This window comes from Balaenoptera musculus, chromosome 10 (assembly GCF_009873245.2).
Source record: "Balaenoptera musculus isolate JJ_BM4_2016_0621 chromosome 10, mBalMus1.pri.v3, whole genome shotgun sequence".
NCBI classification, from domain to species: domain Eukaryota; kingdom Metazoa; phylum Chordata; class Mammalia; order Artiodactyla; family Balaenopteridae; genus Balaenoptera; species Balaenoptera musculus.
The window spans coordinates 88,677,697-88,697,155 of record NC_045794.1 but is presented as its reverse complement, the minus strand read 5'-3'; the positions used below and the strand labels follow the sequence as shown (position 1 = coordinate 88,697,155).

The 19,459-nt window shown below is 43.6% G+C and overlaps 1 protein-coding gene across 2 annotated transcripts in view; it reads right to left on the bottom strand.

Moving 5' to 3' along the window:
• RFX4 (regulatory factor X4) overlaps positions 1-19,459 on the bottom strand; it is a 165,852-nt gene that overhangs the window by 28,531 nt on the left and 117,862 nt on the right. For both annotated transcript variants that reach the window (XM_036865920.1, XM_036865921.1), the window contains exons 9-13: positions 18,192-18,292; positions 16,118-16,176; positions 12,014-12,158; positions 7,625-7,719; positions 7,089-7,206 (exon numbers count right to left, since the gene is read on the bottom strand). In XM_036865920.1, coding sequence (XP_036721815.1) covers positions 7,089-7,206; positions 7,625-7,719; positions 12,014-12,158; positions 16,118-16,176; positions 18,192-18,292 — 518 coding nt within the window. The remainder of the gene's footprint in view (positions 1-7,088; positions 7,207-7,624; positions 7,720-12,013; positions 12,159-16,117; positions 16,177-18,191; positions 18,293-19,459) is intronic.

Here is a 19,459-nt window from a genome sequence, read left to right as displayed (position 1 = left end):
CTTTACAGAGTATTCTACAACCTGCACTTGATACTTTGGGTGTTTTTAGATCTATCCACACTGACACATGTAGGTCTTGTTTAATGGCCATTGTGTGACTATACCACGATTTATTTGTCCATTCTCCTGTCGATGGAATTTAGGTTATTTACATTTTTCACTGTTGGAAACTGGCTCTAATGAATATTTTTTGTACCTGTTGCCTAGGTACAAAAAATACCGGGGTCTAGGACCAGAGGTGGAATCACGGGGTCCAAGAGCACCTGCATCTTAAGTCTTAACGAGATAGTGCCAAATTGCTCACCAAAATCTTCTACATCCTTACTGGTAGTGTAGGAAATACAGTATTTGCCATCTGAAGGGTATGAAATGTTATTGTCTTTATAAGTTGCAGTACCCTAATTACTAGAAAGGTCCACCTCTTTTCATATGATATTGCCCATTTGAATTTCCTCTTCTGTGAACTGTCTATTCATATTCTTTGCCCATTTTTCTACTGGGGTATTTGTCTTTTAAAAATGTATTTAGAGGGATTTATCATATATTCTGGATATTAATACTTTGTTCGTTATATGCATTGCAAAATATCTTCCCCCTTTCTGTGGCTTTTTGTTTTTTTGGCCACGCCATGCAACTTGTAGGATCTTAGTTCCCTGACCAGGAATCGAACCCAGGCCCTCGGCAGTGAAAGTGTGGAGTTCTAACCACTGGACGTCCAGGGAATTCCCTCTGTGGCTTTTATCTTTTAATTTCGTCTATGTTGTGCTTATTAAACAGAAGTTTAAAATCTGAGTGCAGTCAACTTTGCCAATATTTTCCTTATGATTTATCCTTTTTGGTACTTTTTTAAAGAAATAATTTACTATTCCGAAGTCATAAACTTATCATCCATATTTTCTTCTAAAAGGTTTTAAGTTTTTTTTTTTTTTCATTTAGATGTTTCTTTTCAGAAGGGGAAAATTGTTTCTAGGGAAGGGGTCTAATTTTATTTTATTTATCCTAAAATGCGTGTCCCAGAACCTTTGTCCACTGATTTTTAATGCCATATCTCTGTCACACAGATCATCTGTACAATCCTCTTGTTGAGACAGAAAGGCAAGAATTTGATGAGGTAAAGACAAGTTTCATGTCAGTCTGTCTTGGGCATCTCTGCTGTTTCACTACTCTTTGTCTAGCACTGTTAGATGACCACATCATCTTACTCCTTAATAAACCTGAATATCAGGTAAGCAAGTTCCTATACCTGTTCTTCATTACTTTCAAAATGCCTTTACTATTCTCAGCCTTTTGCTTTTCTATGTGAATTTTAACATCAGATTTTCAAAATCAAAGGAAGAAAAAGTTAAGAACCAGATGGAAATTCCAATTGATTTATATATTTGAAGGGCATATCCTTTTCCAGATATGAACAGGGTATATTTCAGTAATATTTTTAAATTTTTTTCCTTGAAGGTCTTAAAATAATTTTTGTTGGAATTTTTTTATGGGCACATTTCTGTTGCTATTGTGAATGGGATATATAGATATAGATACATAGATACATAGAGATAGATATTTTCTAGTTAATGGTAAGAATGTCAATAATTTTTAAAAAACTGAATTCAGTAACCTGCCTGAATTCTTATTTGTTCTATTAGTTTGTAGATTCTCTTTTTCTTGTCAGCCATCATGACATGTCTATAAATAAAGACAATTTTGTGTTTTCCTTTCCAATTCTTATATTTCATTTCCTTTTCTTATTGCATTGGCTAGGACCTCCAGTACGTATCTATCAGAAACAGCATTAGAAGGCATTTGTGTCTTATTCATGACGGGAATGGGAAAACTTCTAAAGTTTCACCACTTAGTATATTGTTTTCTGCAGATTTTTGAATGCTCTTTAACATATTAAATAAATTCCCTTCTATTCTTAGTTTGCCAAGAGTTTTTAAAAATTATACTTGAAAGCTGAACTGTATCAAATATTTTTTCCTTTGTATCTATAGAGATGATCATATGATTTTTCTCTTTTAATTTGTTAATGCAGTATGTTAATTAGTAATTTTCTGACTTTGAATCATACTTGAATTCTTGGCATAGGCCTCATTAACCATGATTTAAAAAAAATTTGCCCTGGATTTGATCTGCTAGTATTTTATTTAGAATGTTTTCATCTATATTTATGTGTGGTTGAGTCATAATTTTCTTTTCCTCTACAGCTCTTCCAAGATTTTGCAACTGAGATTATATTAGCTTCATAAAATTAATTGTACAGCTTTCCTTCTTTTGTTTTCGTGCTCATTTTCATAAACTAAGGATTTTATTCTTCTTAAAAGTTTAGTAAACGTTGCCATTTATGCCTGATGTTTTTTGAGGGAAGAGACCTTTTCATTTACTGTGGTTATTATTTGATCTTATTTCTAGCATCCTGTTTCATATTTTGAGTTTACGATCCTTCTTCTAAGCTTCTTTTATCTTCTCAATTCTTGCCATTTAAGTTTTCACATTTTTCCATTTTTCTTTGGTAACTTATGATTCTATTCTTTCAGTGATGATCATATATCCAAACATCTATTAAATCCAAACTATAAATTTTTTTCAACAAAGTCTACATTTATTTAGTATTTCAAGACAAAGACCTTAGCATGCATTAACTATTCCTTAAAGATTCTCTCCCCACTACCCTGTGTTTTATTGTTCCCTGGAATCTGGTTTTACCTTTTTGAAACACACACAAATTAGTTTTTAAATTACAACCAAAAGTTAATTAAATTGTCTTATATATTTTAAAATTTCTCTCATCTTAAAACAGGGCTCCCAAATTATTTGACACTCCTTCCTGGGAAAATTGTTGGGGGGTGTCTATGCACTTCCTTCAATCTTGGTAGGTTTGTGACTGCTTTGATCAACAGAGTAAGGGGGAATGAAACTTTCACTTCTGAGATTGGGTCATAAAGGCAATGCAGCTCCCCCCTCAGCACACTCACTCATGGGGCCTAAGCTTCCATGTGAGAGGTTCAACTGGTCAGGGGCCACTGTGTTGTGAGGAAATTGAGCCACATGGAGAGGCCACTTGAACACACTCCAATCGGCAGTCCTAGTGTTCAAGTCATCCCAGCTCAGGCACAAGACACGTGAGGGAAGAAGCTTCCAGAGGATGCCAGCCTCCAGCCGTCGATGAGCTCCAGCTTTTGAGTCTTCCCCTCTGAGGTCCCAGACATCACAGAACAGAGACAAGCCATCCCCGCTGGACCCTGTCCAAATTCCTGACCCATAGAATCTGTAAGCATAATACTGTTTTAAACCACTACACTTTTGTTAAACAACAACAATAACTAGAATATTGTTGTTTCTTGTATCCCAGACCTTAGCTATGGTTTTATTTTTCTTCTTATTGAAATCCATCCTTTAATTTTTTTTTATGTGAAGTTCTATGGGTGCCATATAGTTCTCTTAGTTTTTGTATAACTGAATATGTCTTTGCTTTGCCCTCACTCTTGAATAATGGTTGACAGTTCTTTGTTCTCAGCACTTAAAAGATATTATTCCATTGTCTTCTGGCATCTCTTATTACGCATGATAGTCTAATTATTGTTCTTTTCTCTCATAGCTTAAAAATTTTTTTACTCTATCAATATGGTTTTAGAAAAACCACCTATGAGGGGTAAACAAATTTGTCTAGCCTTTTTGTGCCATGCATCTGAGCCCAGGATATTTGTCTTAATTGTGGTAATTGAAAAAGCATGGGTTTTGTGGTCATGCAGATCTGATTTTGAAACAGAGCTCTGCCACTTGCCATATTGATTTTGGGCAAGAAAATTCTCCAACTCAGTAAAAAGGTACCTATTATTATCTGCCTTGCAGAGTTGATGTGAGAATTAAATGGTTCTATGTGCTTCCTACACATTTGTTATAAAGAGTAGCATTATCCTGCGTTTGCTTCATGTTCTATCACGGCTTCCTTGTCTGTTATATTGAGGGCAGTAATAGTGGACCTCATAAGTTGTTGTGAGAATTAAATGAGAAAGTGCCTAATGTTATGTCTAGTGTACACTAGGCCCTGAATAAATGTTACTTTCCTTTTCTTATTACTATTCAGCTGAAGAAAGTTAGAAGAGGCCTTGGCAGTGTGGCTCTAGCATGGGATAGATCCACTGGGGGAGCTCAGCTCAGTTTGCTGTGCATCCTGGGCAAGCCCCCTCTCCTCTCTGGGTCTCTGCTTCTTCTCCCGAATACAGGGAAAGCAATTCCTGCCTCCTGGTGCTTGGCGGGGGCCTGAGAGACATTTTGAATGTCAAGATTCTGCAATTTAGCAGGTTCTGGGTAAGAGAGCCAGGCCAGGACATCTAAACATTGAGAAGCAGTCTGGAGGCTCCGTCCGTCATGGCCACTTGGCCTGGGAGTTGCTCCCATGTGGCCTCCCCGGCCCTGCCCGAGTGGGTGAGCTTTGATGCTAGGCCAGAAAGCAAGTGTGTAAAAAGGTGAAAACCTGGGAAATGATATGTAGCCCTGCCCCCTTAACCGTCAAACCCGAGGCAGCCTTTCACAGCATTTCCTGCTGAAGCACTTCCAGGAACTATTGCTGCCTTCCGGATGTTCCTAACAGTGAAACAGGGGCATGTGGTAAAAACCCATAGTGAAAGGTAAAGGCACCTGCACTGACTTGGGATCCAGGTATCCTACGAACTAAAATCAGAGCAGTCAACTGAAAATATGTTGTTGTTGCTTTTTTTAAATAGAACCTCTAATTTCCTCAGCCCCATTAGAATGAAGAGTTCATTGTCTGCTACCCTACCTTTGCTGACTAATTTTGCTAAAAAGTGCTGCTTGCAGCAAAGAAAGAGAGTCTGGCTACTTTAGTTCACCGCATAGGTTCTTTCAGTGAAAAGGAATTAAGGAGAAGAAAGGAGTCAACTACCTTTGAAAGAGGCTGTTCTGGGAAGAGGTGATAGAGTCCCCCGCGGGATCACTGTGATATTCCACACGATCATTGTGACGGTCAGCCTGCTACTCGGACATACAAACCCCGCACCATTCACAGCTACCAGGACCGTGTGGGAGTTATAAGATATATAGAGCTGGCCCCTGTGGTTGGGGGAGGGGCCAGGGAACAGAGGGCTCTTTTTCCTAATTAGCTGTTTTTATACAGGGAACACATGACCCAAACACAACCACCAACTGTGTCTTTGACATATACAGGCAGAACGGGGGAGCTGGGCTTTTGTCTGCCGCAAATGCTTTCAACTTGCCTGTCACCCCAAGCTGTAAAACTCAACAATGAGTCGGATGAGCAGGACCATTTCAGATAGTTTGCTAAATGGACTTGGAGACAGGTATTATTTCCATCTGTTCAGGGTTGAAAAATACTGTAAAAGTGAAATTGCGTTAATATCTTTTTCCTTTCCTTTTCTAAAAGATTTGTGACCATTTTTGCCATTTGCCTGAGTTTCCAGTGTATCCTAGAATGTGTGTGGTTCAAAAAGAAATAAACACATTTTAAGGAATAATATTTCTTAGTAATAAATTCAACCTATTCTAATTGTTCTACTGTCCATACAGTGACTGTTAACTTAGTACATACAATGGATTTCAAGGACTATTACAACATAGACTACTTTGCCTGTCTAATGAAGGGTGTTTGATAATACACAGTCAGTATAAGAATCAGCAAATTGAAGAATAAGATATAAAACAAGGAAAGGGTGCTTGTTTTGTGGATGTATATATACTTATTTGTGTGGTATCGTTCTTCTTCGATTCTGAAGCAATGAAAAAAATCTCGAATATTTTTCACCCATCAGCTTAACTGAAAGCAGTTATGCACAAATGATTTTCCCAGAGCCAGAGGTAACATGTGCTAACACTAACTAAGCTGAACTGGAAGTCATCAAAATGCCATGCCTGATGGCACTGCCCAGGTAGCAGTCACCAGAGCACTTCCACATACAGCTCAAAGAGAATTTCCATCTGTAGCCATGGTGCAGGCAGGTTCAGAGAACTTCCCAATGCTGAGATTAAAGAAATCCACAACAAAACGCTTCTCCAATTGGGTAAACACAGTCTTTCATGGACAGAGCTGTTTAGAAAAAATAGTGCCTTCTTTGTTTCACCACATATTCACTGCATTGTATAGCACAACTGGGAAATAGTGACAAGACCATAAAAAGCTAGATGGAAAAGTGTCAAATTAAACCCAGAGCAAAACCCAGAGCTGATTGGCTTAATTGGAGATAATGAGAAGCAAAACCACATCTCTACTTGCAAAGTAAAACAGAGAACTGAAGCAATTACCCAGAAAATTCACCAACAGCCCTTTGCCGAAATGCCTAGAAAACTGAGGCCAAAGTGTTTGGAGATTTCAAATGTCTGGATAATGCCTTAAAGTTCCACCTCACTTTGCTAATGATGACCTGACTCAATGCGTATGCCATTCTTTCCAATGAAAAATGGCATTCACCCCAAGTCGGTGATTAGGTTCCTGCCCGCAGAGACTACTGTAAGCACCTCCGGTCAGAGATTTCAAGTCCCGTTACACTGGAAAACAGGAGACAAGGACTTGGGGTAGGGATGTCTCCTGGAGGTGATGAAAACCCAAGGGGTCAGTAAAACAAAAGGGAAAATGAATGCAAAAGTCCTTTACTAGGGATCAGACTGGGGCACGTTATCAAAGAAAACTTTACCCACCACTGGCCTGTCAATCAAGCCATTTGCAAATGTTTGAACTCAGAGGCTTCTTCATGTGCCCAGTCTTGGCAAATCCACACTGTGAAATTTGGCAAAATAGACCGGTGGAAGCAGCCATGACTGGGGACTTCCAGAAAAAGGGGAGCACAGCCACTGCTATTTACTCCTCTTTAAACTCAAATAATGTTATCTGTGTGCAAGCCTCTCATTTTCAGATATGTATACTTCTCCTTTAGCATGCAATGCCATCTTTCTCCCTGAAAGTCCTAACAATATCGTGTCCCCCCAGAACAGAGAATGTTTCCGGGTGATGTCCTTGTGGTCTTAGAGACAGCAAGACCATGCCTGACTCCGGAGAGATGGCCTTGGTACATGGAGCCCGGAGAAGAAGTGTTTGGATGTGGGGAGGGCTGGGGTGGCCTTACCGAAGCTGGGGGCACTGTGCAAGGTCATGTCCCGGATCACCCTTGTGCCAAAACAGGACCACATCAAGAGGAACTGCTGGGCCACCTTCTTCAGGGACCCTTGCCTCTTGGCAGCCACCTACAAGAGAGTGAACGGCTGTATGAGTGGTTGATTTGACCTTCATTTATTACTGTCTCTTACTAAAATGACAGGAAGGCTTTGGGTCTCTAAGTTCAATGTTATAGACTTTTTATTTTTAACAGCGAAAATACACTTTAAGAAATGAAATCTTATGTCGAGACTCAACACGTACAACCGCTAAGAGAGATGCTGACCTGGCTGAACCAGGGGAGGGAGACTCAGAGTCCTGCCCCGTGACGCACCCCTCCCCACCTCCTGAGGGGGGCCCAGGCCTCTCCTTGTATCCCTAGGGCTCCAAGGCTGCTGAGGAAACACTCAGCTAGCTCATTGTGGGGCTCTGTATTACCCAAGTGCCATCAAGGTGAGTGATGGGCTGCCATACCCGGGCCTGCACCTTCCGCTTCAGCTTACCAACCTTCACAACACACCGGTCCACCATGGTGTCCAGCCACTCGATGTAGGACTCAATGGGAGACTGCTCCTCCAGGAGATGGTCGAACTCCTGATACACTGTCAAACAGAGGAGACCCCACACACCATGCAGTTGTGTTTAAACACACACAGGTGTTCAAAGAGCAAAGGAATACAACTGAATAAAATAAAAAACTCCGAAGTCTTAGCAGGGCATTCAAGGATTTAGAGAATACACCCCAACTTACCTTTCCAGGCTCATCTTCCATGCCTGTGAACACTTTAAGCCCTGGCCACCCTGGGTTACTTGCCATTCCTGCTTTTCTCAGGCAGTTCCCTCTGCGTAGACTGTTTAGTCTGTCATGAAACAGCTGAAATGATCCTCCGATGAAACCCTATTTACCCTCCCATGCCCCTTTGCCGGCAGAACTGATCACTCTCCCTCTGTACTTTCACAGCACTTTACTATCTGCATTCTACCTTCACTATATCACTAAGAACACTGTTATAGTTAGGGGTGTGCATGGGTGTGTCCCCCTGCCACTTCTTTGCCTGATAGCTATATTAGCTGGCACATTACCCGTGATATAGCTCTTATCCAGTACGCACTTGCTTGCATGACAGGGGAGATGCGCTGCTGCCCTCTTGCTCTCTGCCCCGTGGTAAGGCACATTTGACCATTCAAATGTTTCTGAACCACAACCATATTGGACAAGCAGCCTAACCAGCCAGCCTCTCAGTGCTTGACACGTAGTAGATGCTTAATAAACATTTGTGTAAAGGAAACAATCACTGTGCCCTCAAGTTTCCATATTGGTCAAAGGAGGATCGTCATATCACTTTACAGCCTGTCTTCAGGTACAAGTCAAATAATTGAATATAGAAGGACTCTAATCAGTGAAGCACTGCAGAAAGTAGAAACATTGCTGGGGTGATCTCCAATCCGAAACATCTCTTCTTATTACATTTCTTTGTGTTTTTGTATGTGAAGCTCAATAAACCAAACCACAATTCAGGATTCACATGTTCCTACAGTTTTCATTTGTCTGAGCAGCTTTTGTTGTCCCATTTTCCAGGACTGGCCAATCTGCTCTATTTTACTTAATTGATAACTGCTGCAAGAGGTCAGCTTCCAGGACCCGAAATCATATACTTTAGAATGAGAAAGGACTTTAAAAAACCCATTTAGTTCATCTGTCTCATTTTATAGATGAGGAAGCTATGTCTTAGAGATCAGATGACCCCCTCAGAGTCAGAGGGTGAGGTGGTGGCAGAGCAGGAACTGGAACCCAGTCTCTGACTTTCTCTCTGGTGTTCCTTCACTCTTCACGGCACTGTCTGTGCGTCTGAGCCACTGTGCTTCAATCCGTGATGATAATGATCGAGATGGCAATCAAAGTGCTAACTGCCAACATTTACTGAGTGCTTGCCGCATGCCAGGCACTCTCCTAAAATGTTTTCTACGGACACACTCTGACCTTAGCCTACCCCTAGAATGTGAATGTCATGAGGCCAGGACCTAGAACGGTGCCTGGTACATAGTAGTTGCTCAAATGTTTGTTGAAAGGATGAACGGCCCACGGAGGTAGGTACTATTATTACCCACCCCACCCCAGCCTTTTGACAAATGAGGCAAAAGAGGCACACAGAGATGAGTGACTTTCACAGCTGGTTAATGGCAGAGGCAAGTTTCAAACACAGCCTGATTCAAGTGCTTGCCTCCCAACCTCTTCTCTACACTAGCTCTACGCTGTGTACCATGTATGTGGCACACGTTGTCCCATTTAATCCTTTTGCATTATCCCCATTTTACAGATTTGGAAGCCAAGGTCACAGCGCACCAGAGCCAGGGTTTGAATCAAGGTCTGTCGGGCATCCCAACCGCATGCTCTTACCACAGCACCACTTCAGACTCGGTCTAATCATCATGCTCAAGTCCCAATGTGTACTTTTTAATTTAAGGTAAGCCAGGCACCCCCAGCCAGCATCTACATCATGGATGTGATGGTAAAACCCCCTAAAGCAAGAATCTGCAGACTTGTCAACTGGTTGTAAGGAAAGGGGGGTGCAGCACACAGTTGCCCCTAGTCCTATTCAAACTGACCTTTGGTCCAGCTCATTGTGTTCAGGGACTTACTTCCCAGCTGTCTGGAAGGAGCAAGGATGACACCCGTGTGCCAGGCCATCTGCCTTCAGGCTTCCTCAATCCCCCTCATCCTGGCACTGCATCACATAGTATGTCCTCTTTGGTAAAATGCAACCATTTGGAAATTACTTGTTCAACTTCTGATTTGTCATTAGCTCTAAGCTCCACGTGGGAAGGGCAGTGTCCATCTTATTCACTGCTCTTTGCTCAGCGTCTAACACAGTGCTAGACCCAGGACAGGCATTCACTAAGTACCAGGTGGGTTGCACTGAACCTCATTATGACTCCCTTCCTCTAGAAGAATACAATCACAGATTTAAAGGACGACATTCTGTCCCCAGCCTAAGAAAGCTAGAAGAGAAAGCCCCAAAAGGTTCTTTCTTGGAGAAGCAGCAGTGACCTTCGTGCTGCTCCAGCAAAGGCTCAGAGCCTGGTCCCTAAAACAAGCAATGGTGATTGTATTTTTCCTTATGAGTCTGGGTCACATTTTCTTCCCCCCATGAAAGGTGCTGAGGGGAGAAGAGAGCTAAGTCTAATGCTGCTAGAAGTGGTTAGCAGAACCAGGAAGTTGGATCATTCCGGGATTCCACCCATCTATTTGGTCCTCCACAAACACTGCCGGCCCCTGCCTCTCCCCCCTGGCCCTGTGTGAGGCCCTGGGGACATGGCCATCAGGAGTACAGCTAGCACTGTTAGGGTGCTCTTAGCCATGCTTTCCATTGCCTTCCAGAAGGAAAAACAGAACAGGAAGCGTGATTGTAAGCACTTGGAAAGATCCTGGAACCTCTAAAGCTTGCCCACATCTCGTTATTTTTGTCTCCTCTGGCATGCACTAGTGCATGGCGGTGACACCAAAACTAGACCTGGGTTCCAGGTCTAGCTCTGCTACCTTGGGAAAGGTTCACCACCTCTCTGGGGCTCAGTTTTCTCATCTGTAATATGGGGGTGATAAGTGAATCTTCCCCAAAGGGTTGATGTGGAGATTGAGATCATGACACAGGACCTGGCATAAACTAGGAACTCTATCAGCTGAATTATTATTTGTGACAATCTCTAAAATTCTTAACAGGGGGAAGCAGGCCGGAGGCTGTTGCACAGGAAGAAATAAGAGCCTGAGAGGAGCTCTGGGGTCACCAGGAAAGAAGAAGCCCCAGGGAAGGTCCACGTGATCCAATGCTTCAGCTGCTCCATTTGTTTTTGAAAAGAGGTCTCTAATAGGAACATCTTAGAGAACTCTGTTTATAAACATGACATGCTTAGGCTGGATGAAGAAAGTTTTCCTTCAGGGCAACAGTGTTGAGGGGGTGTAGTGGAAACCTAAGGGGCTCGGGGCTCTCAGAAGAGTAGGCCCCTCTTCTCAGGGTGGAGGAGGGGACAGCCACTCTGCAGCTTCCTGAAAGTCACTATTAGGGCCTTGGGCCTCACCCCATCCAGAAGGCACAGCTGCTGCCATATCCCCCCCCCCCACATCCAGCACAGCCTCAGCACCAAGCTTTCCAAGAGCTGGTGGGGGTGGGGGGACAGACTCACCCTCTGTCCTCATGCTCCCTTCCCCCGAGGCACAAGAAGGGAAGGCTGAGCAAAATAAGGAAGGAGCCAACAGACCCTGGTGCAGGGGATTCCCTGGGCAGAGGCTGTGAGGGGCTGTTGAGGAACAGCACTAAGAATGGTGGTGTTCTCTGGTCCTCCATGTCCTCTGCCGCTAAGAGCAACCCGACCACATCAGGATAATACCTGGAGCGGTACTCTAGCCATCTTTATCCACAGAAGTGAATCACCTTCCATCCCCTTCTCAAACATCTACTACGATTGAGAGGTTCACCTGCCAGTAAATAGGTGGGCTGACTCCCGTGACCCTCCACAGAAAAGAAGGCAGCATTTCCAGCTGCCTCCAGGCTGACATAATGACATACACTGAGAGAGGCAGCAAGCTTTGGTCCTCATTTGTTGATGCCGCCTAGGGAACAGCACCTGGCATCGAGGGTCACGGGTGGGGCCTTTTGCCTGACACTGTGCGCTGCCCAAGGCCCCAGCACCCATCTTCTCCAGCAAGGCTGACCCATGTCCTTGCAAATCAGCTAGCCCCTCCACCTAGGCCGAGCCACTTAACAGGAACAAGAGAGGGGATGGGATCCCAGGGAGAAGGACAGGGTGGGAATGCCACCTAATTATGTACCAAGATACTCTTTCTTTTTTTCTTTCTTTTTAAACAAATAAAAAGACACACGCCCTGGTAGAGCATCTTACACTGGATTATGAGCTTCCGGTGCTCATCTCGAGTGTCTTCCATGGTGTAAAGGGTTTGCTTGGTGATGCTGTTGAGGTCCACGTTCCTCCAGTCTTCCAGCATTTGGAATGTGATGTCTGCACTGTGGATCACTGTTCGAGATGCCTGGAATCCAATCCAATCAACTCATTAGCTCATGGGTTGTTAGGTTAAAACCCCTTCCTTTATTTCCTTTTGGTTCTTTTTAATGAATCTGCGTATGGTACTTTGCAAAGTACTTTGAAATTCAAGAAAACTCAGATGATGAGTCTATAACTCAGAAGATCTGTATACCATTTTCTCTGTGGCTCTCTCCTCACATCTCTCTTTATAAGAAACTACCCCATGGTGGCCTAGGCCAGACCAAACCTGCTGTTCCCAGCCCCTTTGGTCTTGACCCCGTGGAACAATGGGATGAAGCCCAGAGATCTGTCAGCCTCCTGATGTGAGCTTGTGGGTGAGAGCTCTGTGTTTAATAACCCGTGTCTCTAGCGTGTGAGAAGCAACAGGCTCAGATCTAGGAAGGGTCCTGCTACCCTTGGGCCTATGATAGATTCAACCCCAGAAATTTTACAAGGTGTATTTTTCATCTAAGTGCATTCTGAAGCAGTTTATGGTCTAGCTTTCTGCTTTTGCTTTTTGGTTTTTATGTAACTACAATAATTAAAACAAATATGAATAATTGAGATGGAAGAAAAGGAAATTATACCTTACAACTCAGTGGTCTTTAATGTGGTCTGTGTGAATGTGAGAGTGTGTGAGAGTGTGTGTGTGTGTGTGTGTGTGTGTGTGTGTGTTTAATCTGGGGCTTCCTCAGCAACCCTCATAGTAGAACTTAAATTGGTAAGCTGGAACAATACTCGGAACAACAATACTTGGAACTACCAAGTTGTAACAATACTGATAAAAGCAAAGAAAAACACTTCCAGAATCATTTCCTTTACTTGCATGTTTTCAAAAATGTCTTTAATAAAACAAAACAAGATTTCAAAGACACATGGACATTATAAGTCGCCTAATGCTTATGAATTTCCAGTCAAATGTAAATACTGACAACCCTTTTACATGTAGACTGTCCGAGCACAGGTAAAATAAAATCTTACTTAAATCATTGTAGAACTCTTTGCACAACACAGAGGCCTAGAATATATGAATATATGAAAAGTGAGTTGGGTTGGTTTCTAATGATAACTGAATGTGAAGGTCTAGGATTCTGGATTCAAATATACTTAGTTCAAATCCTGACCTTGCTACTGACCAGCTGATTGATTGGGGGTAGGCAAGCAGATTAACCTCAGTTTCCTGATCTATAAAATGGAGATGTAATAGTACCTATCTCTTCAGGAGGGCCACTGTTGAAGACTCCTTGGGATAATGCTTGCAAGGTGCATAATTCAGGGAGTAAGAGCTCAATAAATGAGGCTCCTGCCATGCAGGTCGATTCTCTTTGTTGTGATCGCTCTGACACTCCAGGACCTTTGCACAGGGTGCTCCTGCTGCTGGAATGTTCTCCTCTCACCCTGCCCCGGCCACCCTGCCATCATGTGTGCTCCAAATTAAATGGAGTACCCATGGAGAGGGCTTCTCTAACCACACTATCTAAATAGGATCTAAAATGCCCCGTTATTCTCTATTTCCATTCTCTTTCCTTCATAAAGCTTATCACTTTTCATTATTTTTTGTTGGGCAAGTAAGTACCACTAAGCATAAGTGTCTCGCACACAGTAGGCACTCAAAAGATTTTGTGGGATGAATGGCTGAGATATGAATGCCAAGTTGCTTGCTCAGTGTATCCAAAAGGGCCTGAAGAGTTGGCTCTTGGGTTTAAGTATCTGAGGGTGAGTTTTTTGGCTGGATGTTGTTTAGTCTGACTTGCCTTGTGTGTGTTCAGGAAAGCTTGCTAGGATATTAGCTAAGATGTTCCATGGTGTTTCATTCCCAGCACTAACCCTAGTCCTTTGGCTGATCCAGAAATGTGTCTGATAGCTGTCCAGTGAAGATGGAAAGGTAGCAATTGCTGATTAAATTACTCACTGTCTATGTGAGAAGTGGCAATTGTGTGTGTGCGCGTGCACGTGAGCGTGCGGGTGGTTGCAGGCATGGGTGTGGATGCTTTTACCTACATGGTACATTAAAGGGTCAAAGGCCTTTCTAAACTTCCTAAATGTCTAGTTTTAACTATGTCCTAAAACCGTATCTACTTCCCTGATAGGACCCAAGACCGGCTCTTCCAGGCTGGGAAGAAGAACCAGACGGCATGCACCCTCGGAAACAAGGCAGTCTTTCCTTTTTTTTTTTTTTTTTTTTAGAAGAATATCTCAAATCAATTTATTTATTTTATATACACATTAAAATATTTTATATTTAATAAATGTGTAAGATACAAAGACAAAAATGACAACTCCCAAGACCCAATACCCATGACGAATATGAGTTTCCCCGACCCAGAATTTACCATCATTAAGGTCTGGAAATATTTGCTTCCATCTAATTGCTGTTTTTGTTATTGTAAAATTATTATTGTTTTTGTTTTAAAAAGATACACATATTTATGCAATTGAAATTTAATAGAAAAAATTAAACAAGAAATTTTTTATCTTTATGTGTAGATACTATGTTTAGTGATATTAATAGAACCCTCAGGCTTGTGTTGAGTCCCTCCTAAAACCTTTTGATGGACAGAGGTAGGATCTGAAAACTAACCCTGGCAGTGTTTCTTTATTTTGTTACTATTCATTTTATTTCCTGAATCCCATTAATCTGTGAGGCTCTGCCCTACCCCAGAACAGTGCCCAGGTGTGGCCTCTGAAACAGTACAAACGTGGAAGGTTTCCCTCTGTGTCATTTATGCCAGGGGCAGGGGTGGAACAGTGAGGTGTGTGTGGGGGTAGGTGGGGGTAGTTTTACACTGTCTGGTTCCTGGCCTGGAGCCTTCCTTCAGGCCACTCTAGCTAGAGACCCCTCCCCCTCCCACCTTGACCTTGAGTAACCAACACCAACCCAGAACCAACAATATAAGGGAGAGGTTACAAACCCGAACACATAAACAAGGCAGGCAGGTGAAGTGCATGAGTGAGGTGGGCCAAGTGTAAGAGAAAGCGGAGGTGATGAGAGGACCCTGCCTGCTGGAGAAAAGCTCCACCCATCCAGCTGGTTATTGCCCTGGGGAAATTAGCTCTGGGGTTGCCAGCTCGTACAATTTTTCTACAGAAAATTTGGGTGTTTAGTTGTCATCTCCTAGTTTCAACTGTTAGTGACTAAGTAAAAAAAAATTTTTGAACATATGCCAATCAAACAAAAATAACCCCACACATCTGCGGGGCCAGATTTGACCTGCAGCCACCAGTTTGTCCCCTGGGCTTTAAGGTCATTAATATTTTAATGAATGTTAATGGCCTGCCTTAACAGACTTAGATTCCCTTCCTTAAGGTTCAAAATTAACAGAAATGAAAAACTATGCCATCAGTTAGAACTACAGAGCTATAGCGGGATCTTCCACTTTTTACTGTACGTATATACTTTCATTAATTAAAAAAATTTTTTAATAGTAAGCACATGTCACTTTTGTGCTAAAAAGAACAGAAACCTGGGGAAAAAACAAAATTGGGGTGATTTTGCACCCTCCAGGCTACATGTGGCAATGGCTGGAGACATTCTTGACTGTCGCAACCAAAGTGGTACTTGGGGGTGGGTGGTCTTACTGGCATCTAGTGGGTAGAGGCCAGGGATACTACTAAGCATCTACAATACACAAAACAACTCCCCACAACAAAGAATTACCCAGCCCAAAAAGGCAACAGTGGCTGAGAAACCCCGATGTACTTAAGCAAAACACAAAACTTGTGGACCTAGAATATATGAAAGGTTAATGGGGAAATGATGTCAGAAATTATTTTGTATGTTAGTTGAAACTATTTAGTGATTGGCTAGTGTTTCATTTCCTTACCTGTAGAAATTTAAGATAATGGTGAGAGTGTACTATTAAACAACCACACCCTGACAGATCCTCTCCAGAGTTACTGAGGATTTGCCCCTCATTTGCAATGACTTAGCAGTAGTTAGAACACATAACACAGGACAGCTACCTGGCAAAGGTGATTTAGTGATGTTTGCCGTCTCAGAATTTGGGAAAATCTTCTCGACACTGCAAGAAGAAAAGAGTGAGTATGAAATATTTTATGCTTTATGGTCCGACCTTGGATTTTCCCCAGGCCGATTTCAAAAAGTAGCTTCCTTGTTTGCCTAACTTTGTCACTGTCCAACCCTATTTTCTGCACCCACTGGCAAAACCCTGCATCTGCTTCTTTGTTCTCCCATGTGGACAACTATTTCCTAAGACGGCGATATTTGGGGTACATATTTCAAAGTTGCCCACACTCCACACTGGCAGGTGTGAGAAATTGTGGCGTCAATCAACCGTGAGTAAAAGCAATTATTTACTTGTCTTTCATTTCGCTAATTGCAAGCTCAATCACTTCTCCCCATAAATAATTGCAGGAATCAAGTGGAAGCTTTGAAGAAGGCCCTTTAAAAAGTAGTATATCTACTAGGAAACCTTGATTGAGCAGGGTTGCTTCTAGGATAGAACCCTGGGCGGCACCTTGAATGTGGCTTTGCATTCATAATCTGTCGTTTTCATCCAACAGTCTCCACGACCTATTTGTATGGATGATCCTGGGTCCTATGCTGACATAATAGGCCGATGCTTTGAAGTGGGGTGATCTTATATGTGTAGATTTCGAAGCAGACAAGCCATGTGCCAGCCCAAGGTCTTCATCCTTACAGAGTCCTTTGGAGAGGTGTGTGTCTCCACTCCTTGCACGTTCTCGAAGTGCACCCCCAAGGATCCCTGGGGAGAGTGGGTGCCTCCAGGCTCCCATAGGTGGCAGGTCCAACAAACCTCCTGGCTTCGGACTTTCAACAGGTTTGCTTTGCCAGCATAATTAAAATGGGCACGGGGCATTCTTCTCATTAATTTCTGAACTGGTCAAGAAACAATCAGAAATTTCCCTGGGATTATTCTAATTTGTACTCAGAACCAGCTTGGTTGGAAAAACAGGGCATGGGGTGGAGGAATGGGGGGGGCAGGCGGAGTCGGGGGACAGATGAACTTCTAATTTTCCAGGCTGATCAATCGTTAATCCTTCTCCTTAATTACTTTTTCTTTAACTTTGTGATGTGGAATTTAGTGCTCATGAAAAGAAAAGAACTGAGAGCCGTGAAATAAAGCAGGCTTTATCAATAGGTGATGGGCACGGCAGGCGGCCTCAAAGCACGTCTGAAAGGGCCCCCTTTGCCTGTGGAGAGAGGGTAATTTGATCTCCTTCATTTTCCTTGCTGGCACTTATTTCGGGCAAGAATGGCCAGCTGTATTCAAATGGGGCTTTAAGAAACATATATCTTAAAACTTTATTTTGCTTAAAATCATTTCACCTTGGCTTAATAGCACGTGAGACTTCCCACAAGTAAAGACACATCGAGACAGAGAAATAGGACCAGTTTTCTCAGGCAAAATGAATGCTGGGGAATGAGTGGTGATACTCAGCAGAGAAACGATTCACAGTCCGAATCCCCCATGAGAAATATTAATTTTGCTTTCTCCTTAGGCAGAGAATTAAATATGTGAAGCCCTGAAGCTCTTTTCTGTCTTCTATTACCCCCACTTTGTGGACAGGAGCTTCGGGGAAATCTCCATTTTAGGGTCAGATAGGCGTGAGTTTGACTCCTGGCCCCTAATTACCATCTGTGTGGCTGTGTGGCTTTGGCGAAGTTTCTTTGCCTCTCGGCGCTTCACCCGTAGAAGAGGGATACTGTTTCCTGCATTGCAGAGATGGGTGAGGATTAAATGGGATAAGGAGTGTGGTGGTGACAGCAGAAACTTTGGCGTCAAACAGACCTAGGGGCCAATCCTGCCTCTGCTGCTTACTTCCTCTCTAAGCCTGTTTCATTTTCTGTAAAGGAGAGGTGTGCCACCCATCATAAACATTTTGTGAGGATTAACTAAGTTAACGCATGGAAAGTGCTAAGTATGATAGTTGGTGCTTTGTAGGCATCAGTAAATTCTTAGCTATTACTATTATTTTATTAACGACCTATGTAAAATATCTGGCACTAAAATGTTGCCCTCCCTTCCCCTCTGCTCCCAAACTTCATACTTACATTCAAACTTGATGTTTCGTAAATTTTCTGGGAGGTCATGGAGAGCCACTTTTAGCCACTCATCCAGCTGCTTGGCAAACTTTCGGATCACCTGAGTTAAGCTAGAAAGAGAAATGACACATGCTAAGTGCCTCGTGGGTTGCCCAGTCCTCCCCACAGGCCCCTACAGAGTCTTATTTCCTCTGATGGTGTTTTGACTGCAACCATTAGGTGCCACTGAAAGCAGCAACCTCAGGGACAGGGCCGGCAGCCCAAGCCCTGTGGAGAGCTGGTGGGTCTGAGAAGGGCGTGGACAGAACGTGCTCTGGTGCCCACGCTGGCCGACGAGGGAGACACAGCATACGCAGGTGTGGGGAAGAGCCCACTGCAATGCTTGGCAGCATCCAGAACCCTGTCTGCGAGTAGGACACCATCCTTCGTGTTTTTGAAGAGGCTTGTGGGAGGGGTGATGACGGTGGACAGTGGGCCTGAGAGCACCGTTTGCAACTGGCCTCTCCTCTTCATGCTGCCCGGTCCTGTTGGAGCTCCCCAGGCGGGCAGGAACCCCATCTGCAGCGTACTGCCACGCTTGCCCACCCAGCCGGGACTCAGGCTTACTAAAATGTTTGCCTCTTGGCAGGAACTGGGAAGCAACAGTACGTTTTTAAACTGACAGACAACCCTGACACAGACCTGGAAGCCATGTCAGATCTGGAAAGTCAAGGACTGTTTGGGGGCAGGAGATGGGGGGCGGTGGCTAGAGGGGTGAAGGGTTGAGGGGGCAGTCGGTTGCAATATGAGATGGGAATTTGGAGTCGAGGAGACATTGAGCACCATTTTCAGGCTCTCACCATCAAAATCATCTGCTCATCACCACAGGTCCGGTGTCCTCCATGAGGTCCTCCTTAGTCATGCCGGCCATAAGGACCTCTCCCCACCCTCACCATCCACACCATCCTTGCCTTCCACCAACACCGCCTACCCTGCTCTCATTCAGTCTCCCTCGGATTCTCCCCCTAGCTGAGCAGTCCTAACTGTGTTCCTCTGCTCACTCACTCTTTCCTTTTCCATGACTTACTACAACCTTCTCCGTGCTCCTCACACTTCCAAACCCCCACCTCCCCCCTCTCCACCAGCAGGTGGCATCACCTCCTACTTCTCAGGGAAAATACCCCAAAAGAAGTCAGCCTTCCTGACAGAATCAAGGAGCCAGCCCCATCTCTTCCCCTCCTGCCTTCTCAGGAACCTCCCACTGCTGACTGCCCCCTCTACTGCATATTCACCTTTCC